Source organism: Passer montanus, unplaced genomic scaffold (genome assembly GCF_014805655.1).
Source record: "Passer montanus isolate IOZ18808 unplaced genomic scaffold, ASM1480565v1 scaffold154, whole genome shotgun sequence".
Lineage (NCBI taxonomy): Eukaryota > Metazoa > Chordata > Aves > Passeriformes > Passeridae > Passer > Passer montanus.
The window spans coordinates 582915-607472 of NW_024362494.1; the positions used below are offsets into that span (position 1 = coordinate 582915).

General features: G+C 59.5%; 1 protein-coding gene across 3 annotated transcripts; it reads left to right on the forward strand.

Moving 5' to 3' along the window:
• Positions 1–329: 329 nt before the first annotated feature.
• On the forward strand, positions 330–24250 carry BCAN (brevican). 3 transcript variants are annotated; one of them, XM_039702150.1, is made up of 16 exons: positions 330–350; positions 914–1037; positions 8861–8956; positions 9046–9438; positions 12493–12667; positions 12760–12887; positions 14802–15095; positions 16609–16872; positions 17475–17594; positions 17766–18197; positions 20501–20608; positions 20729–20887; positions 22962–23044; positions 23271–23415; positions 23506–23688; positions 23764–24250. In XM_039702150.1, exons 1-16 carry the CDS (start codon positions 345–347, stop codon positions 23787–23789), a joined length of 2736 nt encoding a protein of 911 aa, XP_039558084.1. In that variant the 5' UTR covers positions 330–344; the 3' UTR covers positions 23790–24250. The 3 variants fall into 3 exon arrangements, with proteins under 3 accessions (XP_039558084.1, XP_039558085.1, XP_039558086.1); XM_039702151.1 differs by having other exon boundaries at positions 16609–16794; XM_039702152.1 differs by lacking the exon at positions 16609–16872.
• Positions 24251–24558: the final 308 nt, after the last annotated feature.

The window sequence follows — 24558 nt, forward strand, 5'->3', positions numbered from 1 at the left end:
CCGAGACCGCCTCTGCCGCCTGCAATTATTTCCCAGGGCGACAAATGATTAATTCTGCTCAGGAGCTGTGGCTTTCTGCAAACTCACCCGAGCAATTCCCTGGCAGGCTCCGCGCCGCCCCCCCGGGCAGGGAATGCTCCGTGCCAGGGAAAGTTTCAGCGAGATCTGCTTAAAAAAATCCCTGATGCCAGCTGCTGGGTGCTGCCCTTCTGCCAAGGGGCTTGAGTCTGCAAACGGGGTGTGCCAGCTGCCCACTGGTGCCCAGGTCCCCAACATCCCTGCAGGAAGGAGGATTTTAGGCACTGCAGCCTAAAGATGCATAAATTATCCCGGCCCTGACGCAGATGCAGGTGGGTAAACTGAGGCACGGACGGGACTTGGCTGTGAGTGCGGTGCTGGGAGCTTGGCTCTGGCTGCTCCCACCACCCTTGCGGGGCTGGCAAAGCCCCTGGGCTCCTCACCCACCTCGGCCCCGCAGCGAAAGGGCTTTTACATGACAAAACCCTTGCTGGCTAGCGGGACCCCCGCCCCCGTCCAGCTGAAGCTGCCAAACCCCAGGAATGACAACTCCAAGGGCATTCCCGTGCCATGGCGGGTCTGGGGGCGGGGGGGGGGACACCCCCATCCTCTGCTCCCCCACTTCTGCTGCATTGGGTTAACACCGTGCCCGGGCTGAGCATCCTCCTCTCGTGCGGGCTTTGCCAGCTGCCAGGAGGGAGGGACGGGGAGGGACGAGGAGCCTGCCAACACCACGGTAGTATCTTTTTTTTTTTCCTTCTTAATTAGGGGAAGGAATAAATATAAAAGGAGGAGGGAAAGGGGAAGGGAGAAGAAAAAAAAAAAGCAGAGTGGAGGACACGGACACACACACAGAAGGCTCTTTTCTCGGCGCCTGCACTTATGCCTGGTGCAGCTCCTTCCCAGCCCTGCTGCCAACCTGCTGCCCGCGCTGCCCCGGAGGAGCCGCAGCCCAGCCCCACGCCGGTGCCCCGGGCCGGGGCAGCCCCCGCCGGTGCTGCGGCCACGCACGGAGCCAGGTGAGCTGCGGGAGCGCCGCTGCCCCGCTCCCGGGGGTCCCCGGGATCTGCGGTGTCCCCGGGATCTGCGCTTTTCATCCCGGTCTCGCCTCTCACCCCCGCACAAAGCAAAACGAGACCTGAGCTGGCGGTGCCCGGAGGTTTTTTGGGGTTTTTGCCCGCGGGGGGCACAGGGCACCGTGCTGCCCTGCAGCTGGGGATGCTCGGGGAGCTTTGTCCTTGTCACCGACCCCTCCCCGAGGGCAGCACCGCGCTGCGAGCTTTGCTAAAGGCACAGCGGGGGCTGGGGGGGGGCTCCTGCCAAGTTGGAAGGAGAAAGGACTTTGGGGCTGCCCGGCTGCTGCAGCTTGGAGCCCAGCCCGGAGCTCAGCCCGGAGCCCAGCCCGGAGCCCAGCCCGGCCCGCGGCACCTCCAGCAGCGGGGCTCCGAGGTTTTGGGCAGAAAGGGCATTTTCCGGGCACTTTCAGCAGCTGCTGCCTCATTTTGGGAAAGGGGCCAGGATCCCGGATGGGGCTGGCGTGTTCTGTTTGCCCTGCAGAGCCTCTGCTCCTTGTCCCAAGGAGGCTGCAGTCAGGGCAGCAGTGCGAAGGGAAACTGAGGCACGGAGCCGGGCAGGGATCCGGCTCCCCCCGCTCCTTCCCGGCCGTGCCGCTGCTCCCCGTGGGGGTGGGCTGGGCTCAGGGGCAAAGCTGCTAGGTCCGGGGGGGGCTGGGAGCGAGCCCAAAATTTGGGATGGTTCTCCCTGTCCTCCCCAGCTCTCTCTGCTGGTGTCCCAGCGGGGGAGGCAGGAGGGGCTGGGAGAAAACGTTTCAGGATTTTTACGGCTTTTTCCAACCGATCAGCCCCCCTGAGAAGCCCAGACCCGCCGGGGGTGTCCCGGGGAGAGGGAATTGTCCTGCAGCCCTCTTCCCCTCCCGCAGCCGGAGCATTTCGTCGCAGGACGAAGGGGCTGCCCTTGAGCATCCCCGCCAGGGACCTCTGCTCCTGGCACGCCGGCTTCTCCTCTCTCAGCCCAACCCAGAACCTGTTGCTCTTCCTTTTGGCCGCCCGCGGGGTGGGAGAAACCTCTCTGTACCCAGCTTGGAGCCTTTTGCAGCTTCTGGGCTCAGGCACGGCAGGGAGAGGCTGAGCAGGGGATTTTAGGGCTGCTTTTCAGGGAATGGCTTCAGACTGGGGAAACTGGGAGACGGGGTGAGGTTGTGCTGGGAGGGGGGAGATGCGAGTCTGGCTCCCAGCTGAGCTGCACTGCTGAAATCAGGCACTCCCCCCTCGTGCCTCAGTTTCCCACCAGAGCCCGGGGAGGCGGGGGTGGGTGTGCAAACCTTTCACGTGTGCGTGTGACACACTTACCCGGGGCTACACGTGCTGGCGCATCCCTGGCGGCTCCCGCGGGCTCCGCTCGCCCCCCGCCCCTCCGTGCGGGGCTGAATCCCCCCAGGGACCCTCCCCGCCCTCTCCCCCTGCAACAAGGAGCCCCTTTCTCCCCGTTCGGGGGGCTCGGGGTCCTGGCAGCTGCAGGAACCCCCCTCCTTCCCCCCACCTGCTTCCGGCCTTTGAGCCGCGCCAGCTCCGCTGCCAGGAGCGCTCCCCGCGCATCCCGGGGCTGGCATGTGCCTGGCACGGCCCCGCTCGCACCGGGGACCCCCGGCTGGCCGCGGGGGTGGGGACGGGCCCTGGAGGCAGCGCTGGTTTGTGGCACCGGGGGGGCGGACACGGCGCAGCCACGAGCGAACGGCGGCCGGAGCTGCGGGTCCGCCCCGGTCCCGTTCCCGGTCCCGTTCCCATTCCCGGTCCTGTTCCCGTTCCCGGGCGGCAGCGGCGGGTCCGGAGCCCTTTGCTGGAGCGGGGCCAGGCTGTGCCGGAGGCTGCTGACTCATTCTGCAGCTGAGCATCCCTGGAAAGCCACGGCTCCGCTCCCTCCTCCTCCGGCTCGCTGCGGGCTGCCAGGGCACCTTGGGAGCGGCGTGAGCCACCATCACGTGGAGGGGACAGAAGAAAAACCCCTCCGGAGATGAAAAGGGACATCCACTCTCAGCAGCTCCTGTGCCGAGCCCTGCAGCAGGTGCTGCAGCCCCAGATCCTGCAGGTGCCGCGCTCAAGGAGCCGGCTCGGAAAGCAGGGCCGAGCTCAGGGGAGAAAGGAAGAGCAGCGCTGTCCCAAAATAGATTTCAGCTCCATTTTCCACCTGGTTTCCCACAGAAATGGAGGTTAGCTGGCCCTGCCACGTGCGTGCCTGTGTGTCTGGCTGATCCCGGCAGCTCCTCAGCTCTGAGGTCTCTGGGACAGTTGAGCCTCATGAGTTGCTGCCATGATAATTATTCAACATTTTTGGCTGCTCTTCCCTTGTCCTGCTCTCAGCTTTTCCCTCAGAACTTGTGGGTTGAAAGATTTTCCATTTGTGGCAAACAGAAAAAATACCCAGTGCAAAAATCCAACCCCAAACCTGCAGAAATCCAACCCCAAACCCCAAACCTGACGTCTGAGAGTCTGTGGTCACCATGGGACTCCAGGCGCTGGGGCCATCACCCACGGGCAGGGCGAAACTGCCTTTAACCCTTTCCACACCCCATTCCCAGCGCCAGGAATGGAATGGGCACAGGAGGAGAGCAGACACTCCAGCTTGCCCAATTCCTGTGGAATTTTATCTCTTGGATTTCCTCCCCGGCACTTCAGGGCTGCTGTCCGCGCCACCACGGCGCCTTGGGGACGGGAAGAAAAGGTGCCAGTGACAAAAGCCTTCCTCGCTTGGCTGCCCAGGGGGTGGCACCAGCCCCCGTGCTGGAGCCTGGCCACGGCTGCCACGCAGGAGGGTTTTGTCCCTCGCTCCAGAACCATGGGGCTGCATTCAAAATATCTGTCTGGAGCACAGAAAGCTCCTGGCTTGGCCCTGGCACCACTGGGCAGCTCCTGGGCAATCCAGCTCTGGCTGCTCCTGCTGGGAAGGGGACGTCTGTGGTCTGCCCTGGATGGTCAGTGCCCATGGGGTGTGGTGCCAGGGGCTTTGCGTTGGTGTTAGGAGCTGTGCGTGCATAGTGCCCTGTGCTGTGGGCTGTACACCCATGGTATGTGGTGCCAGGGATGTACATGGTGCCAGGGATGCACATCCGTGGCTCCAGGGACTGTGTACCCCTGGTGTTTGGTGCCAGGGATGTACATCCATGGATCCAGAGGCTGCAAATCCATGGTGTGTGCTGCCAGAGATCTACATCCATGGCTCCAGGGACTGTGTACCCCTGGTGTTTGGTGCCAGGGATGTACATCCATGGCTCCAGGGGCTGTGTGTCCACGGTGTGTGGTGCCAGGGTTCCAGGGACTGTGCACCCATGGTGTGACCTGCCAGGGGCTGTGTGTCTATGGCTCCAGGGGCTGCACATCCCTGGTGTGGAATGCCAGGGTTGTACATCCATGGCTCCACGTGCTGCCCATCCATGGTGTGTGGTGCCAGGGCTCTATGACCATGGTTTCAGGGGCTGCACATCCCTGGTGTGAATGCCAGGGTTGTACATCCATGGCTCCACGTGCTGCCCATCCATGGTGTGTGGTGCCAGGGCTCTATGACCATGGTTTCAGGGGCTGCACATCCCTGGTGTGAATGCCAGGGCTGTACATCCATGGCTCCAGGGACTGTGTACCCATGGTATGTGCTGCCAGGGATGTACATGGTGCCAGGGATGTACATCCATGGCTCCAGGGACTGTGTACCCATGGTATGTGCTGCCAGGGATGTACATGGTGCCAGGGATGTACATCCATGGCTCCAGGGACTGTGTACCCATGGTATGTGCTGCCAGGGATGTACATGGTGCCAGGGATGTACATCCATGGCTCCAGGGACTGTGTACCCATGGTATGTGCTGCCAGGGATGTACATGGTGCCAGGGATGTACATCCATGGCTCCAGGGACTGTGTACCCATGGTATGTGCTGCCAGGGATGTACATGGTGCCAGGGATGTACATCCATGGCTCCAGGGACTGTGTACCCATGGTATGTGCTGCCAGGGATGTACATGGTGCCAGGGATGTACATCCATGGCTCCAGGGACTGTGTACCCATGGTATGTGCTGCCAGGGATGTACATGGTGCCAGGGATGTACATCCATGGCTCCAGGGACTGTGTACCCATGGTATGTGCTGCCAGGGATGTACATGGTGCCAGGGATGTACATCCATGGCTCCAGGGACTGTGTACCCATGGTATGTGCTGCCAGGGATGTACATGGTGCCAGGGATGTACATCCATGGCTCCAGGGACTGTGTACCCATGGTATGTGCTGCCAGGGATGTACATGGTGCCAGGGATGTACATCCATGGCTCCAGGGACTGTGTACCCATGGTATGTGCTGCCAGGGATGTACATGGTGCCAGGGATGTACATCCATGGCTCCAGGGACTGTGTACCCATGGTATGTGCTGCCAGGGATGTACATGGTGCCAGGGATGTACATCCATGGCTCCAGGGACTGTGTACCCATGGTATGTGCTGCCAGGGATGTACATGGTGCCAGGGATGTACATCCATGGCTCCAGGGACTGTGTACCCATGGTATGTGCTGCCAGGGATGTACATGGTGCCAGGGATGTACATCCATGGCTCCAGGGACTGTGTACCCATGGTATGTGCTGCCAGGGATGTACATGGTGCCAGGGATGTACATCCATGGCTCCAGGGACTGTGTACCCATGGTATGTGCTGCCAGGGATGTACATGGTGCCAGGGATGTACATCCATGGCTCCAGGGACTGTGTACCCATGGTATGTGCTGCCAGGGATGTACATGGTGCCAGGGATGTACATCCATGGCTCCAGGGACTGTGTACCCATGGTATGTGCTGCCAGGGATGTACATGGTGCCAGGGATGTACATCCATGGCTCCAGGGACTGTGTACCCATGGTATGTGCTGCCAGGGATGTACATGGTGCCAGGGATGTACATCCATGGCTCCAGGGACTGTGTACCCATGGTATGTGCTGCCAGGGATGTACATGGTGCCAGGGATGTACATCCATGGCTCCAGGGACTGTGTACCCATGGTATGTGCTGCCAGGGATGTACATGGTGCCAGGGATGTACATCCATGGCTCCAGGGACTGTGTACCCATGGTATGTGCTGCCAGGGATGTACATGGTGCCAGGGATGTACATCCATGGCTCCAGGGACTGTGTACCCATGGTATGTGCTGCCAGGGATGTACATGGTGCCAGGGATGTACATCCATGGCTCCAGGGACTGTGTACCCATGGTATGTGCTGCCAGGGATGTACATGGTGCCAGGGATGTACATCCATGGCTCCAGGGACTGTGTACCCATGGTATGTGCTGCCAGGGATGTACATGGTGCCAGGGATGTACATCCATGGCTCCAGGGACTGTGTACCCATGGTATGTGCTGCCAGGGATGTACATGGTGCCAGGGATGTACATCCATGGCTCCAGGGACTGTGTACCCATGGTATGTGCTGCCAGGGATGTACATGGTGCCAGGGATGTACATCCATGGCTCCAGGGACTGTGTACCCATGGTATGTGCTGCCAGGGATGTACATGGTGCCAGGGATGTACATCCATGGCTCCAGGGACTGTGTACCCATGGTATGTGCTGCCAGGGATGTACATGGTGCCAGGGATGTACATCCATGGCTCCAGGGACTGTGTACCCATGGTATGTGCTGCCAGGGATGTACATGGTGCCAGGGATGTACATCCATGGCTCCAGGGACTGTGTACCCATGGTATGTGCTGCCAGGGATGTACATGGTGCCAGGGATGTACATCCATGGCTCCAGAGGCTGTGTGTCCATCGTGTGTTTGGTGCCAGGGATGTACATCCATGGCTCCAGGGACTGTGTACCCATGGTATGTGCTGCCAGGGATGTACATGGTGCCAGGGATGTACATCCATGGCTCCAGGGACTGTGTACCCATGGTATGTGCTGCCAGGGATGTACATGGTGCCAGGGATGTACATCCATGGCTCCAGGGACTGTGTACCCATGGTATGTGCTGCCAGGGATGTACATGGTGCCAGGGATGTACATCCATGGCTCCAGGGGCTGTATATTCATGGTGCATGGTGCCAGGGCTGTATGACCATGGCTCCAGGGGCTGTACATCCCTGGTGTGTGCTGCCAGGGTTGTACATCTGTGGTGCCAGGGGCTGCCCATGCATGGTAACTGCTGCTGGGGTGTGCATGCACAGTGTGTGGTGCCCAGGGCTGCATTCACACCCTCTCCCCTGTGCAGTGGTGCCCTGGGCATGCTTTGGGAACACAGCTTGAGGAGGGACACAGGTGACCAGGGCAGCAGGCCCTGAGATTCCTGCCAGGCTGTGCCTGCAGCCAGCGCCTGGACGTGGCCTAAGCTGCTCCTGTGGCTGCTGAAATCAATACAGTGCAAAGAGCTCATAAATTACAGATCTGCTCCGAGTCCCAGCTGCTCTTTTTCCAGGCAATAGCACGATGCATGCCTGGCACGGGAGGCTGAGGAGCCCCAAGGAGCCTCTGCAGAGGGGTCAGGGAACACTGGAGCAGTGCACCTGGCAGGGACATGTCCCCACATTCCCAACATCAGCCTCCTCTCTGGATGGCTGCAAAGGCAGCAAGACTGCAAGGACACCCAGAGCCCCCCATGACGTGCCTGTCACCCCCTGTGCTGCTCCCCAGAGAGGGCTGGGTGATGGCAGTGCTGGCCACAGGGCTCTCCTTTCAGCAAGGACACCCAGAGCCCCCCGTGACGTGCCTGTCACCCCCTGTGCTGCTCCCCAGAGAGGGCTGGGTGATGGCAGTGCTGGCCACAGGGCTCTCCTTTCAGCACAGGTCCCCAGCCCAGCGGTGAGAGCCCTTTGTGCCAGGCAGCCTGGGAGAGGCAGGGGACATAATGGCTGCTTTGGGCAGCCTGGATTTCCCAGCCCGCGCACGGGGAGGCTCCGGCGTGAGCTGCATGGCAAAGAAGCCGTCCTGCTCCTTCCCTCCCCCTCTGCCCCGGGCTTTGTGTGCTCTGGGCTGTCCCCCCCTGCTCGCTGACCTCAGCTCCCTCCAGGAGCCACCCCTGGCAGGGCACACGTGCACAAAAACACGCACACGCGTGTGCACGCCTGCAGCGTGCAGCAGCACGAGCACACACGTGTGCCCTGCCTGCTCCCTGACCTCCCTCAGCACCTCCTTCCTGACCAAACACCCGCTGAGGTTTCTCACGGTGGCACCACGGGCACACGGCCCTGGCATCGCCTCCATGCCCAGCGCTCGGGCTGGGACCATCTGTGCTGTCCAGGCCAGGCTGGACTCTGCTGTCCCCAGGGGACCCAGCTCCTGGGGAGGGTCAGAGGGGCTGGATGGCACCCAGGGGCTCCCAGCCAGTGCTCCTGGTTGCTCATGTTGTCTTCTTCCTCTTGTGAGCTAGGGCACCTTTTCCTTTCCTTTCCTTTCCTTTCCTTTCCTTTCCTTTCCTTTCCTTTCCTTTCCTTTCCTTTCCTTTCCTTTCCTTTCCTTTCCTTTCCTTCCCGGAACTTCCCTCTTAACTGGGATCTCTAGTTTCTTACTTTTAAAAAGGAAATTATATTGTTTTGGAGAGCAATTCAGTATATTTAAAGTGCTGCTTTCAAAGATGTGCTAAAATGTTGATGAGATCAGTTACTTTTATTACAAATTTTTTGTATTAATTGCCAAGTAAATGCTTCCCTTCCCTTCCCTTCCCTTCCCTTCCCACCACATCCATCACCTGGGGGATCTCCTTGCTCACATCCCCTCCTGCAGGGATGGGAGGTTTTTGGGGTTTTTATGGATTCTGAGCAGAGCTGGTGGTTTTTGCTTCCCCTTGCAGGGCAGAGCATGGCCCCAGCCCTCCCGCTGCTGCTGCTGCTCTGGCTCTTTGTCCCCACGGTGCTCCCGGAGGTGTTTGGCCCTGGAGATGGCACAGGTAGCTCGGCACCACGTGTGCCTGCAGCGGGGTTCTGGGGGTGCCCCTCACGCCCACCCTGCTCACAGCTCCTCTCTCCTCCCACCCAGAGGACCCCAAGGCTCTGCAGGTGTCCATCCCGCGGCACCCAGCCCTCGAGGCCGTGCTGGCAGGCGACATCACCATCCCCTGCCTCATCACCTACCTTGGCCCCCAGCCCACCGCCGGCACTGGCGGCCGCCGCGCCGTCCTGGGGACACCCCGCGTCAAGTGGACCTTCATCTCTGAGGGCAGGGAGGTGGAGATCCTGGTAGCTCGGGGGGACAGGGTGAAGGTGAGCGAGGACTACCGGCTGCGCGCCTCGCTGCCCATCTTCCACCAGCGCTACAGCAACGCCTCGCTGCTGCTCACCGAGCTGCGCCCCAACGACTCGGGCATCTACCGCTGCGACGTGCAGCACGGCATCGAGGACGGCCACGACATCCTGCACGTCAAAGTCAAAGGTACCTCGGGGTGGGGAGAGGGGGCTTGGGGCAGCCTGGGGGGCTTGGGGCAGCCTGGGGGGCTTGGGGCAGCCTGGGGGGCTTGGGGCAGCCTGGGGGGCTTGGGGCAGCCTGGGGGGCTTGGGGCAGCCTGGGGGGCTTGGGGCAGCCTGGGGGGCTTGGGGCAGCCTGGGGCACTTGGGGCAGCCCGGGGCCCTCTCCTGGCTCAGCACGGTGACCTGGGTGTTGTGGCAGGACGAACCCCAGCAGGGGAGTAACGTGCAGTGACTCGAGTGATTTCAGAAGGCTGAATAATTGTTTTATTAAGCAATTGTTTATTAACTAATTGCTTTATGAGCTATTAGTTTATTTAAGCAATTGTTTATTAACTAATTGCTTTATAAACTATTAGTTTATTAGTTTATTAAATAATTGCTTTATAAACTATTCATTTATTAGTCTATTAAATAATTGCTTTATAAGCGATTAGTTTATTAAATAATGGCTTTATTAAGCAGTTTTTTATTAAATAATGGCTTTATTAAGCATGAGTTTATTAAATAATTGCTTTATAAACTATTAGCTTATTAGTTTATTAAATTGCTTTATAAGCTATTAGTTTATTAAACAATTGCTTTATTAAGCAGTTGTTTATTAAATAATTGTTTTATAAGCTATTAGTGTATTAGTTTATTAAATCATTGCTTTATTAAGCAATTGTTTATTAAATAATTGCTTTATAAGTTATTAGTGTATTAGTTTATTAAATCATTGCTTTATTAAGCAATTGTTTATTAATTGCTTTATAAACTATTAGTTTATTAGTTTATTAAATAATTGCCTTATAATAAAATTTTATTATATAATTAATTAATTGTTTTATTAAGCAATTAGTTTATTAAATAATTGCTTTATAAGCACTTAGTGTATTAGTTTATTAAATTATTGCTTTATTAAGCAATTGTTTATTAAATAATTGCTTTATAAACTATTAGCTTATTAGTTTATTAAATTGCTTTATAAGCTATTAGTTTATTAAACAATTGCTTTATTAAGCAGTTGTTTATTAAATAATTGTTTTATAAGCTATTAGTGTATTAGTTTATTAAATTATTGCTTTATTAAGCAGTTGTTTATTAAATAATTGCTTTATAAGCATTTTTATTAGTTTATTAAATAATTTCTTTATTAAGCAGTTGTTTATTAAATAATTGCTTTATAAACTATTAGTTTATTAGTTTATTAAATAATTGCCTTATAATAAAATTTTATTAATTTATTAATTTATTGTTTTATTAAGCAATTAGTTTATTAAATAATTGCTTTATAAACTATTCATTTATTAGTCTATTAAATAATTGCTTTATAAGCGATTAGTTTATTAAATAATGGCTTTATTAAGCAGTTTTTTATTAAATAATGGCTTTATTAAGCATGAGTTTATTAAATAATTGCTTTATAAACTATTAGCTTATTAGTTTATTAAATTGCTTTATAAGCTATTAGTTTATTAAACAATTGCTTTATTAAGCAGTTGTTTATTAAATAATTGTTTTATAAGCTATTAGTGTATTAGTTTATTAAATTATTGCTTTATTAAGCAGTTGTTTATTAAATAATTGCTTTATAAGCTATTAGTGTATTAGTTTATTAAATTATTGCTTTATTAAGCAATTGTTTATTAAATAATTGCTTTATAAACTATTAGTTTATTAGTTTATTAATTTATTAAATAATTGCCTTATAAGCAATTTTTATTAGTTCATTAATTAATTGTTTTATTAAGCAATTCTTTATTAAATAATTGCTTTATTAGCTATTTGTTTATTAGTTTATTAAATAATTACTTTATAAGCATTTTATTAGTTTATTAAATAATTGCTTTATTAAGCATGAGTTTATTAAATAATTGCTTTATAAACTATTAGTTTATTAGTTTATTAGTTTATTAGTTTATTAAATAATTGCTTTATTAAGCAGTTGCTTATTAAATAATTGCTTTATTAAGCCAGAGTTTATTAACTAATTGCTTTATAAGCTATTATAACTATATTGCACTATACTGGACTAATACTAAATAAAAACCCGTGACCTTTTTCTGACAGTCACGACACAGCTTCCACCTAATTGGCCGCTCAATCCCATCACCAGAGCCCAATTAACAAATCCCTTCTGGTCAACAACCCCCAGAACACATTCCGCACGTGCCAAACAGCAGCAGCAGCAAACAGAAACAAGAATTTTTCTCTTTCTTTGAGCTTTCTCACTGCCTTCCCCAGGAGAAACCCCGGGAGGGTTTTGCCTGCTGCTCGCCGTGCAGAGAGCCGCGGCCGCACCCTGGGGGAATTTTGGGGGGCTGCTGTGGAGCCCCTTTCCTGCCGGGGTTGGCTGTTATTTTCTCTGCCCCAGCACGGGAAAAAGGTGGTTCTGGGCAGGCCGTGCTTTCGGAGAAGGAGTCTGGACTCTTGCTTTTGGTCTTCAGTCGAGTTTATTGTTCCTTATCTACAAAGTTTTTCTGTCTGTCCAGCCGAGGTCTGATCAGCAGGACAGCCAAGGGCACTCTCCCCCACCCACGGGGTCTCTTTTATAGTAAAAACTACATATATAACTACATTATACTACATAAATATAAGATATTTACCTTCAATTTCCAACACTTTTCACCCTTGTTGGCAAGTGCACTTTCCCTATGAACCAATCCACACATGCCAACATCATCCTGAACATGGATGCCAAGGAGAAGAAAGAAGAAGGACAGGGCACGCCCAAATCCCTCCATCTTGGGACCCCTGACCCCCATGTACAGAATTTCAAATCCCCCTGTACAACATACAAAACCCCCTGTACAGTGCTCCAAAATTTTTCCCTTCACCCTGTGATTCCTACTTAAACTTTTGTGGCCTGTAGTTCTTCATATAAGGTTGGCGATTTGCTCCATGAATTAAGATGGAATTTCCAGGTGTCTTTGGCTTCCTGCCAGGGTCTCCGAGCCCGTGCCAGGGCTTTGAGACATCCAGGGCATGCAGAGAGATGCTCTGGGTGCCGGCACTTGCCCACGGCCGTGTCTGCCCGCAGGGGTGGTGTTCCACTACCGGGAGGGCTCCATGCGCTACGCCTACACCTTCGCCGAGGCGCAGGAGGCCTGTGCCAGGATCGGTGCCAGCATTGCCACCCCCGAGCAGCTCTACGCCGCCTACCTGGGCGGCTACGAGCAGTGCGACGCCGGCTGGATCGCCGACCAGACCGTCAGGTGGGCACCAAATCTGCCCGGGCGTTGTGCCCGGCGCCTCGCCCGCTCCTTCCCCAGCCACTCACCAGCTCCCCTGTGCTTCCCTGCCCCAGGTACCCCATCCAGACGCCCCGTGAGGCCTGTTACGGAGACATGAACGGCTTCCCCGGGGTGAGGAACTATGGAGTGGTGGACCCGGAGGACATGTATGATGTGTACTGCTACGCTGAGGACCTCCCAGGTGCCCGTGGTGCCACCTCTCGCCCTCCTCTGCTTTTACTCCCACGCTAACTTGCCCCCTAACCCGTTGTAAACCCAAGTGAAAAATCTGCAGGTGTTGTCTCTTGGGTGTGGGGACCTGCTGTGCTGCTTCCTAAAGCATTCCTGTTCCCTTTGGTGGGGTGGGGGGCTCAGTCCCTGGCAGCAGGCAGTGCCCAGGCTGGGCTGTGCCCACGGTGCTCTGCCCCAGACCTGCAGCACGCTGTGTTGGGTGCTTTGGGGTTTGGCTGTGCGTGTGCCGTGCTTTGCATGAGATCCTGCCTGCCTGTGTGTCCCTGGGGGTGGCAGGTCCCTCCTTTGGGGCTCCCCAGGGTGGTGGCAGCTGCTCTGGGGTGGGTTGGTGGTGCCAGGCAGGTGGCAGGGGTGAGGGAGGTGCAGCTGGGGGGGGTTGGTACGTGCTGTGCCCTGGGGCAGCGGTCCCCAGCCCTCCTGAGCGCGAAGCCTCACCCACCCCTCGCTGGGCTCGCAGGTCCCCTCAGAAATGTGCCACGCGTGGATTGCTCAGAGCAGGGCCTGGACCTGCTCCTCTGCAGCCCCGTTCAGAGGTGCTTCAGTTCCCCGCATCTCTGTTGGCAAGGGCAGGGATCATTCCCATGTGGCGTGAGAGCTCCAGCCGTGCCTGCACTGTGGCTTTCTGTGCATGGGCAGGGAGGCAGGGAGGCAGGGAGGCAGGCAAGGAAGCACTCAGGAAGGCAGGGAAGTAGGCAGGGATGCAGGGAAGAAGGCAGGCACTCAGGAAGGCAGGGATGCAGGCAGGGAGGGAAGCAGGGATGCAGGCAGGGATACAGGCAGGGAAGCACTCAAGGAAGCACTCAGGAAGGCAGGAAGCACTCAGGGAAGCAGACAGGGATGCAGGGAAGCACTCAAGGAAACACTCAGGAGGGCAGGGATGCAGGCAGGAAAGCACTCAGGAAGGCAGGAAGCACTCAGGAAGGCAGGAAGCACTCAGGAAGGCAGGAAGCACTCAGCAAAGCAGGCAGGGATGCAGGGAAGCACTCAGGAAGGCAGGGAAGCACTCGGGGAAGCACTCAGGAGGGCAGGGATGCAGGCAGGAAAGCAGACAGGGATGCAGGGATGCAGGCAGGGAAGCAGACAGGGATGCAGGAAGCACTCAGGGAAGCAGGGATGCAGGCAGGGAAGCAGGAATGCAGGCAGGGGTGCAGGGATGTAGGCAGGGAAGCACTCAGCAAGGCAGAGATACAGGCAGGGAAAGCAGGCAGAGATGCAGGGAAGAAGGCGGGCAGGGAGGCACTCAGGAAGGCAGGATGCAGGCAGGGAAGCAGACAGGGATGCAGGAATGCAGGCAGGGAAGCACTCAGGAAGGCAGGGAAGCACTTAGGGAGGCAGGAAGCATTCAGGAAGGCAGCGATACAGGCAGGGAAGCACTCAGGAAGGCAGGGAAGCACACAGGGATGCAGGACTGCAGCCCCCGAGGCGGATGGGTGCAGGAATGGAGGGATGCAGGCAGGGAAGCAGACAGGGGTGCAGGGATGCAGGCAGGGAAGCACTCAGGAAGGCAGGAAGCACTCAGGAAGTCAGGGAAGCACTAGGAGAAGCACTCAGGAGGGCAGGGATGCAGGCAGGGAAGCAGACAGGGATGCAGGGATGCAGGCAGGGAAGCAGACAGGGATGCAGGAAGCACTCAGGGAAGCAGACAGGGATGCAGGCAGGGAAGCACTCAGGAAGTCAGGGAAGCACTCAGGAAGGCAGGGAAGCACTCAGGAATGCAGCCCTCCAGCCCCCGGTGTGCCTGCACACACCTCAGCCTCCATCTCCACACCCGCTCCTGGGCTCACGCAGTGAGTGGAGCAGCTGAGGGGGCTCCCTCCGCCCTTGCCCCCCATCCCATCTCTGACTCCCCTTCCTCTCTCCCCAGGGGAGATCTTTCTGGAGACGGCCCCGGACAGGTTCACGCTGGAGGAGGCGGCGCAGCGCTGCCGGGCGCTGGGCGCGGAGCTGGCGAGCCCGGGGCAGCTGTACGCAGCCTGGAACGCGGGGCTGGACGCCTGCAGCCCCGGCTGGCTGGCCGACGGCAGCGTCCGCTACCCCATCGTCACCCCCCGCGAGCGCTGCGGAGGGGCTCTGCCCGGCGTCAAAACCATCTTCCTCTTCCGAAACCAGACGGGATTCCCCGACGCCCAGAGCAGATACGATGCCTACTGCTTCCGAGGTAAAGAGGGGCACCCCCCGCCCGCCGGTGCTGCCGAGCAGGGAGCGGTGGGAGGCCTGGGGAAGCCCCCGGGGTGGGGGTGCGTGTCCCCGGGGGTGCGCCGGGGTCCCTGGGTGCTCTCGGTGCCGGTGCTGCGCTGTCGGGGCAGGGCAGGGGTGTTTGGTGCAGCCTGCTGGGCTGGGACAGGGATGCCTTGCATGCCGATAGGCCTGAGAGGGGAGGCATAACCTGCATGGTGCTGACGCTGCGCGCTGACACCTCGATGCTCTGCATGATCCTGACACTGCATGCTGACAGCTCTCAGTGCAGCAGGGAGGCTCTGAGGGTCCCAGCAGTGCCTGCTGACTCAACATTCCCAGCTGTGCATGGTCTCAATGCTGCCGGGATGCTCTGCATGGCTCCAGCAGTGCATGCTGATACCTCTCAGTACAGCAGGGATGCTCTGCATGGTCCCAGCAGTGCATGCTGACAGCTCTCAGTGCTGCAGGGATGCTCTGCATGGTCCCAGCAGTGCATGCTGACAGCTCTCAGTACAACAGGAATGCTCTGCATGGCTCCAGCAGTGCATGCTGACAGCTCTCAGTGCTGCAGGGATGCTCTGCATGGCTCCAGCAGTGCATGCTGACAGCTCTCAGTACTGCAGGGATGCTCTGCATGGCTCCAGCAGTGTATGCTGACAGCTCTCAGTGCTGCAGGGATGCTCTGCATGGCTCCAGCAGTGCATGCTGACACGCTGTGGCAGAGCAGGGTGGCCCTGCATGTCCTCAGCCCCTGGTGCCAGTTTACTGTGGCAGAGCAGGGCTGTCCTGCACGGGCTCCGTGGGCACGGCTCCAGGAGGGTTCATCCCCAGGGCTGCAGGCCTGGGGACACTCCTGGGTCCCTGGGCTGTGGGGCACAGCCTGCCAGGCTCTTTGGGGTGATGGTGGGCAGGAAGGAGAGCTGTGGGGAGCAGCAAGGCGCTGTCTGTGAGCAGTGAGGCAGGACAGAGGCTGGCAGGGATAACGGGCACAGGAGGAAGCAGAGCTGTCCCTCCACCACTCCTGCCTGACCCCACATCTCTGTGTGTCTGCTCAGGGCCACGGGGCTCACAGCACGGGGATGCTGAGCATCTCTGGGCCTCAGTTTCCCCATCTCTCAGCAGGGCAAGCCTGGGTTAGGCAGGATGGACCCGTGCCGTGATTCCACAACCCCTGTAACCCACTAACCCCCCATGCATGCCTGCCCTCCCCGGGTTGGGGATGGGGTGCAGAGGAGGATCCCCACAGGGAGGGGAGTGCAGGGTTTAGGATCTGGCCCCACCACGTGCTGCTGAGCCCCACAGCTCCTGCTGGGGCTGTTGGCTCTGCCTGGCAGGGCTTGATCCTCCCCATGCTGACCCCATCTAGAAGGGGAAGGGGAGCCTGGGTCCCTAGAGGGGTACCAAGGCTCCAGGCCTGCTGTGGGGTGAGCTCATCTCTGAGTGCTGCGGAGCCAGGACAGGGCAGTAATATCCCACTTTCTTTCTGCCCACAGAAGTGACAAACTCTTTCCCTGAGGCTGCAGGAAAATACCAAGGCCAAGAGCCCGAGGAGAATCTCCTCCAGGAGATTGTCACAGTGGCAGAAAAGCTGGAGGAGCTGCAGCTGCCCCGAGCGCACGAGGAGCTCGAGTCGCGAGGGGCGATTTACGCCGTCCCTTTCTTTGAGGACCCTGACCTGGGCAAGCCGAGCCAGTCCCCTGAAGACACCCTGGGGCCAGGGGCCCGGCACCCCCCCCTAGCTCCCTCCGTGTCCTCAGGTCACCCCACCTCGCCTCCCCTTCCCCCAGAGCCCTGGCCAGCCCCGAGGCAGGTGTCCCCTTGAAGCTGGGGATCCCATCCCTTGTGGAGGAGGATGGGGGACAGCGGGGACTGTCCCTCTCTGGAAGGTCCAGCAGCTGCTGTGCTGCTGCCAGGGCTGGGGCGCAGGGAGCAGCCACAGAAGGGAGGCACGAGGAGAGGGCAGAGGCACCCGAGGGTGCCTGGGCCACCCCAGCTGTCCCCGTCCTTCCCCCACGGATGGGGCGCCGTGTCTTGGTGTAGGGCTGTGCAGGGCCAAGGGGACATCGGCGTGTCCCAGCGTGCAGGGCCTGCTCTGGAGCAGCTGCAGCAGCGCCAGGGGCTGCAGAAGGGAGCTGGCAGCTGCAGGGACACGAGCTGCAGTGGCGAGGGGCTGAGCTCAGTCAGTGGTGCCGGCGCGGAGGGGACAGTGGCACACGGGCTCGGGACAGTGGCACACGGGCTCGGGGCCGCTCCCATCTCCCCGCACACCTCGGTGCGAGCAGGATGGGCACTGCTGGCGGCTGCCCTGCGGTCGGGCCGGCTCCCGGCGCTCACTGCCTTTCTGCCTTGCCCTTTGCAGAGGAGGAGCAGGGAGCAGCGCCGGGCGGGGGCCCTGGCAGCGCATCGGCCGAGAGCCCGGGCGGAGCGCGACACCCCGGGCAGCCCACGGAGCCAGAGGGACCCACCGGTGCCCCAGCAGGTGACACGGAGCCTCCCGAGGGCTTTCCTCGTCCGCCCAGCCCCGCCGCCCCCGCAGAGCGCCCAGCCCGTCCGCGGGACGCCTTGGGGCGGCCGGCCCACCCTGCCAGCCCTGGGCCACCTGGGCACCGAATGACACCGCCAACCGCTGCCCCTTCTGCCACCTCGACAGAGAGCCGGGAAGCCGCTGGGAGCCCCCGCCGAGGGCACAAGTCCGGCGGGGCGAGCACCCCGTTTTCTGCCGCGGAGGACGCCGAGCTCTCCGGGGACGTGGTGGAAAGCCCTGCGGCATCCCCGCTGCCTGCCGCGCCCTCGCAGCCGCAGGACGAGGGGGACGAGCAGTCGGGAGCCGCGTGGATCCCCTCGCCCGCCGCCCCCGGGCAGCGGAGCACTGTCCCCGCGGTGACACCGCGGCTCGCAGAGCTGCCCGGCAGCAGCAGCAGCAGCGCACCGGCCCTGCCAGGAGGGGAGGATGCACCGCCGGGCACGGACAGAGGGATGCCTGCTGCGGCTTCCGAGGAAGAGGAGGAGGAGGAGGAAGAGCCGCCTGCTCCCTCCGTTGCCACCGTGGAGGGTTTCCTGGCGGCCGTTCCGGGAGAAGCAGGTGGGACCCGCAGGGATGGCCTCAGCTCTGCCCGGCCTGGCACCCCCGGGGTGGTGCTGCCCGGGACCCCGCGGGGGGAGCCAGCCCCCAGCACGGCCGTGCCCCTGCCCGTGCTGCCCACCGAGCGGGCCAGCGTCGGGGCGGGCGCCTGCTCGGCCCGTGGTCCCTGCCGCGCCACCCTTGCCCTCGGGGCAGCCGTCCTGGCCGCTCTGTGGCACTAGAGATAGCCAACACCTTTCCTTCACGCTGTGCTTCCCTCTGTCTGTCTGTCTGTCCGTGTCTCCTCTCTCTCTCTCTCCTCCTCAGCTGGGTAAGGGAAGGTTACAGGTCTGGAGAAGCACATATTTGTCAAACAAATTGGTCTGATCTCTGCATGCACTTAAATCTCTTCTACTTCTGTGAAGTGTTTTAATGACTGTTTCCATGAAAAAGCCCGATAAGCAAGAGGCGGCCCCAGTCCCTGCTCCGACTAACCGTGGTACTAATAAAGGGAATTAAAAGCTTTGTAGAACAAGCATCTCGGCGAGCTCTTCCCTTCGTCCTTGCGCCTGCTCCCCTGCGCCTCTCCCACTGACGAACTAATCCCCGCCCCCGGCCCTGCCACCCCCGGGAATGGGGTGGGAGGGACCCCCGGGGGGTCTGCCAGGGCTGGGGCTGCTTTGCACCCTCCGTGTGGCCCCCCAGGACTGACCCTGCGCTGCCCTGGGGGGAGGGCTGAGGGCTGGACGCTGCATGGCACGAGCAGGGGGACACCTGGGGGACACTGGTGGGTCACGGGGCGCAGAACCCCACCAAGGCCTCCCCGCCCTGTGCAGCTCTCAGCAGACACCCTAAAATCACTGCAGAACCCCCGGAGCACATCCCCCACCCCACCCACGGGGGCTGAGAGGGGTGAGCAGAGGGAACACGAGCTGCTGTGGGTGGGTGGGTGTCACCCCCCAGCCCCACTCTGCCCCTCCGGGGTGATCCCAGCTCTGGTGCCCATCCTGCTGCCAATCCCCTGCCACCTCTGCCCCATCCCGCTCCCTGCAAGGGAATCTGCAGCAGAGGGCACGTGTGGGGTCCCTGCCCCCCAGCTCCATGGCACAAAGGGGGCTCTGTGGAGGGCGGCCAGACCCCGTGGGGTGGCTGCCTTTGCCTTGGCAAGGAGAGGTGCCCAGGAAGAGGCAGCCATGTGACATTAGGGCCCTGGATCCCCCATCCTGATCCCTTCCTCGCTCTGCTGGGCGTGAGCTGCACACCCCGAGGGAGCCACCAGCACCTCGTGGGGAGGTGACACTGCCTGGACAGGGGCGAGGGTGGCAGCATCACTCTTGTCACAGCTCCACGAGCTGAGCACCATAAAATGGGGCACGATTAAGCTGGAGTGGGTCAAGGACTTTGAGTTTGCTGGCAGCAGCCCTTCATCACGCTCTGAGGCGGGCTGGGAGCACACGCTGTGCTCCGGGGGCATTAATGACCGTAACGGGCTCGTGGGCAAGAGCTGGCTGAGTTATCAGCCTTGGCCAGGCTGGAGGTGACACCAGAGGGACAGGCCTGCAGTCACCTGGCTGCCAGGCCAAGGACACGTGGCTGGGATGTGCCAACAGCCTCATGGTCTGCGTGCTTCCCTCCCAAAAACTGCAGGGAAAAGCAGGAGCTGGCCTGGGCAGAGGGAGCGGGCCAGGGGCTGGCGTGGCAATGAGCCCAGTGAAGGGGAGATAAGAGCATCCAGCTCTCATCTCCCTGCTCCAGGGGAGGCCAAATCCCCAGGTCTGGCCAGCTCTGGGCCAGGGCTGCTGAGCTGGTCACAGCCAGGGGTGGAAGGGTGGTGTGGGATTGCTGCAGGCATGTCCTGGTGCACCTGAGACCTTCCCCTGCCCCAGAGCTGGTGGCCCTGGGAGCCAGCTGCTGTGGGACACTGCAGGGATGAGGCTGTTGAGGGATGGAAGGAAAGATTCCAGTCTCCAGGTGCATCAGAAGGCTCTGTTTGATGAGAGTAGCGGGTCTTTTTTAATGTGACTCGCTAAGGTGATTGGTCTCAAATTAGAAACATCTCACATTATTGGTGAGCTCAGAATTAGAAACACCTAACTGAAACCAGAAACATCTCACGCTGTTGGTGACTATGAATAGCACACTGAGGAGAGCCATAACTATAAACAATGCTTACAGAAAGGGAGATAATAATTGTTTGAGTTCTTTCCTCTAAGATTCCCAGGCTCAGCCTGGGAGAAATCCTCTCTGTCCTTTCTTGGGCTGAGCTGAGAATCCCCACGAGGCTGTGGCGCTGCTGGGCACTGAGGAGCTGCTGTGCCTTGCAGGTGGCTGTGTCCCCAACCCCTGCCTGAACGGAGGGACCTGCGTGGAGGACGGAGCCCAGCTCACCTGCCTGTGCCTGCCCGGCTACGGAGGCAGCAGCTGTGAGAGACGTGAGTGCCCTGGGGCCAGCCTGGCCCCGCTCTGCTCCGAGACACAAACCAGGGCCAATCAGAGCTGGGGGCGAGCTGGGCTCCGTGCTGACCCTCTCCTCTGTCCCCTGCTGGGCTCAGCCCTGCGGAGCTGCAGCCCCGGCTGGGACAGCTTCCAGGGCGCCTGCTACAGGCACTTCTCCACCCGGAGGAGCTGGGAGGATGCAGAGAGCCAGTGCAGACACTACGGGGGGCACCTGGCCACCATCCTGACCCCCGAGGAGCAGGACTTCATCAATGGTATGTGACGGTGCTGCACCCCTCCCTCCCTCCCCGTGCCCTTCAGGGACCTGCTGTGCTGTGGGTTTGACGCATGGCAGAGCTCAGCCCTGCAGGGCTGAACGGACACACGGACATGTGAGAACACGGATGGATCATGCACAGTCATGGGAACAGAGAGGTTCAGCCCTTGAGGGGCTGGAGAGTGTCCTGAGAAGGGGACAGAGCAGGGGAAGGGACTCTGGAGAACCTGAGAGAGCTCAGGGGGGCTCAGCCTGGAGAAAAAGAGGCTCAGGGGGGACCTTCTCACTTTTTAGAGTTCCCTAAAAGGAGGGTGGAGTCACTTGGGGGTCGGGTTCTGCTCACACCTTTCTACAGCTCTGGAGAGTGTCCAGAGAAGGGAACAGAGGTGGGGAAGGGACACCAGGAGGAGCTGAGGGAGCTCAGGGGGGCTCAGCCTGGAGGAAAGGAGACTCAGGAGGGACCTTCTCAATTTTACAGCTCCCTGAAAGGAGGGTGGAGTCACTTGGGGGTCGGGTTCTGCTCCCAGGGAAAAAGGAACAGGACCAGAAGAAGCTGCACCAGGGGAGGGTTAGGTTGGATATTGGGAAAATTGGATATTGGGAAAATTCCTCCAGGAGAGGGAGGAGGGACTGCACAGGGGAGTCCCCATGGCTGAAGGGATTTAAGGGAGCTGTGGATGTGGCACTTGGGGACAGCGGTGGCCCTGGCTCTGGGGGAGGTTGGACTCAATGGCCTTGCAGGTCTTTTCCAACAAAATCCCACAATCCAGTGACGGGTGGACAGACCAGCAGAGGAGGGGTGGGTGTGTGCTCATAAATCTGAAGGCAAAGCCACAACCTGCCTGAAATCAGCCTGGGAGGGGTGGGGGAAGGCAGAGGGAGGCAGAGCAGGGGACAAGAGCCGTGGGAAGGGGACAGAGGGCAAGGAGGCCTGAAGGAACAGGAGGGTGGAGGAGGAAGGGGCAGGAGAAACCTCCCAGGAAGCTGCGGGGACACGAAGGGACAGGCAGGGACTGGCTGGACCAGAAAAGGGACTGGTAGAGCCAGGTGGAGACTGATGCAGACAGATGGGGACTTGTAGGGACAGGTGGGGCCAGGTGGGGACTGGCAGGGCCAGGTAAGGACCAGCAGAACAAGGTGGGGACAAGTGGGCACAGGTGAGGGCCAGCGGGGAGACACTGGGACCTGCAGGGACGGGTGAGAACCAGCAGGGCCAGGCAGGGACTGGCAGGGCAAGGTGGGGACCTGCAGGGCGAGGTGGGGACCAGGAGGGACAGGTATGGACCTGCAGGGCCAGTTGAGGACTGGCAGGGTCAGGTATGGACCTGCAGGGACAGGCGGGGACTTGCAGGGACAGGCGGGGACCGGCAGAGCCAGGTGGGAACAGGCAGGGACAGGTGGGGACAGGCGGGGACAGGTCGGGACAGGCGGGGACAGGCGGGGACAGGCGGGGACAGGCGGGGACAGGCGGGGACAGGCGGGGACAGGCGGGGACAGGCGGGGACAGGCGGGGACAGGCGGGGACAGGCGGGGACAGGCGGGGACAGGCGGGGACAGGCGGGGACAGGCGGGGACAGGCGGGGACAGGCGGGGACAGGCGGGGACAGGCGGGGACAGGCGGGGACAGGCGGGGACAGGCGGGGACAGGCGGGGACAGGCGGGGACAGGCGGGGACAGGCGGGGACAGGCGGGGACAGGCGGGGACAGGCGGGGACAGGCGGGGACAGGTCGGGACAGGCAGGGACAGGTCGGGACAGGCGGGGACAGGAAGGGACAGGTGGGGACAGGTCGGGACAGGCGGGGACAGGCGGGACAGGCAGGGACAGGCGGGTCCCGAGGCTCTGCCGCCCTCTCCCGGCCGGCCCTGTCTCGCCTCCCCGGGGGTGAAGGGGTTCCCCGATGTCCCTTTCGGGTGTCCCCAAACCTCCCAGCACCTTCCCGCTGCAGGGCGAGGGGCACCCCCACCTCCCACTCCCAAATCTCCCTGAACTCAGCCTCCAGCAGCCGCTCAGCCCCCCCGGCAGGTGACACCTGGCTGTGTCCCTGTCCCCAACCCACCCCGTGTCCCCCAGACCAGTACAGGGAGTACCAGTGGATCGGCCTGAACGACCGCACCATCGAGGGCGATTTCCAGTGGTCCGACGGCAGCCCCTTGGTAAGTGGGGTGCCAACCCCTGTGTGCCCTCAGAGGGGGGCACCGGCCCGCCTGGCACCTCATCATCCTCGGGGTTCAGCCCCGGGGCTGGGCTTTGAGGCTCCCAAAGCGGAGCTGATCCCTCAGGGCAGCCACACCCGGGCTTTGGGGTCCCTCCAAGGGACCACCTGGTACCTGGCGGGGTGTGCTGGATGCCCCGCGCACCCCGTGCCGCCTGTGCCCGCAGCTCTACGAGAACTGGCACCCCGGGCAGCCCGACAGCTACTTCCTCTCGGGGGAGAACTGCGTGGTCATCGTGTGGCACGACGGGGGCCAGTGGAGCGACGTGCCCTGCAACTACCACCTGTCCTACACCTGCAAGATGGGGCTGGGTAAGCCGTGCCACCCCCAGCCCAAAGAGGGGCAGCGAGTCCACCCTCAGCCTTTTGGGGTTTATGCAATGATGTGACCCCTCCCTGCAGTGCAGTGCGGGCCCCCCCCGGCCCTCAGCAACGCCCTGGCCTTCGGCAAAGCCAGGCAGCGCTACGAGATCGGCTCCACCGCCCGCTACCGCTGCCGGCCCGGCCTCGCCCCGCGCCGCTCGCCCGTCATCCGCTGCCGGGAGGATGGCACATGGGAGCCGCCCCAGCTGGCCTGCCGTCCTGGTGAGTGGTGGCACCCCTCCCCAGGACCCCCCTGTGGGGCTTTGCATTCACCCGGTGCTTCTTGTGTCCCCCCAGGTGTGGCTCAGCCCCCCGAGGAGTGAGGGAGTGTCGGGGTGGGGGGCAGCACGGCCCCGAGCCCCGGGCTGGTGTGGATGGGGACGGCGCTGGGAGCTCGGGGTGTGGAGTGAAGCCTCGCTGCTGGGTGTCTGCCCCATTGTGTGTTTGATATCTGTACAAAGAAATGCTAAAAAATTAAAGAGTCCCATGAAAGGAGCCCCAAAATGCAGCACAGCGGGAGTTTTGTCCCCCAGAGCCACAGCAGAGCTGAAATCCAGGGGGGCACCACGGGCAGGGGGTGGCACTGAGGTGCCAGCATCACCCCCAGCCACCTTCTCCCTCCCGGGGACATCCGGGCTGTGCTGCAGCTCAGCACCCACGCAGGGGGGTGGGGGGGATCCTGCACTTCCCTGGGAAGCAGAAGCTGCTGCTGCAGGCTTGGAGTGGGCACGTGCTGCCCAAAAACCCTCTCTGTGCTTTGTGGGTATTAAAACCGGGAAACGGATGGCACAGAGTGGTGACCTGGTTATTTGGGGGGTGCCTGGCACGGGGGTGGCACTGGCACAGCCCCAGAGGGTGGAGGGTGGCAGCAGTGGAGAGCCTGGGCACAGGGACACCCCAGGAGCACAGAAACAGGGGGGAAACACCCCAAAGTCCCATCACATCCCAGAGACAGCCCAGGAGCCACAGAAAAAGGGAGAAACCTCCCAAAAGTGCTCCCACATACCAGAGACAGCCCCGGGAGCCACAGGAACACAGAAAAACCATCCAAAGTGCCCCCACATCCCAGCAGAGCTGGGCACAGAGACACCC

Excerpts from the sequence above, each read along its gene's own strand:
- BCAN (XM_039702150.1), top strand. Across the intron at positions 12,888-14,801 it reads CTACGCTGAGGACCTCCCAG|GGGAGATCTTTCTGGAGACG; the intron begins GTGCCCGTGGTG and ends CTCTCTCCCCAG. Across the intron at positions 15,096-16,608 it reads CGATGCCTACTGCTTCCGAG|AAGTGACAAACTCTTTCCCT; the intron begins GTAAAGAGGGGC and ends TTCTGCCCACAG.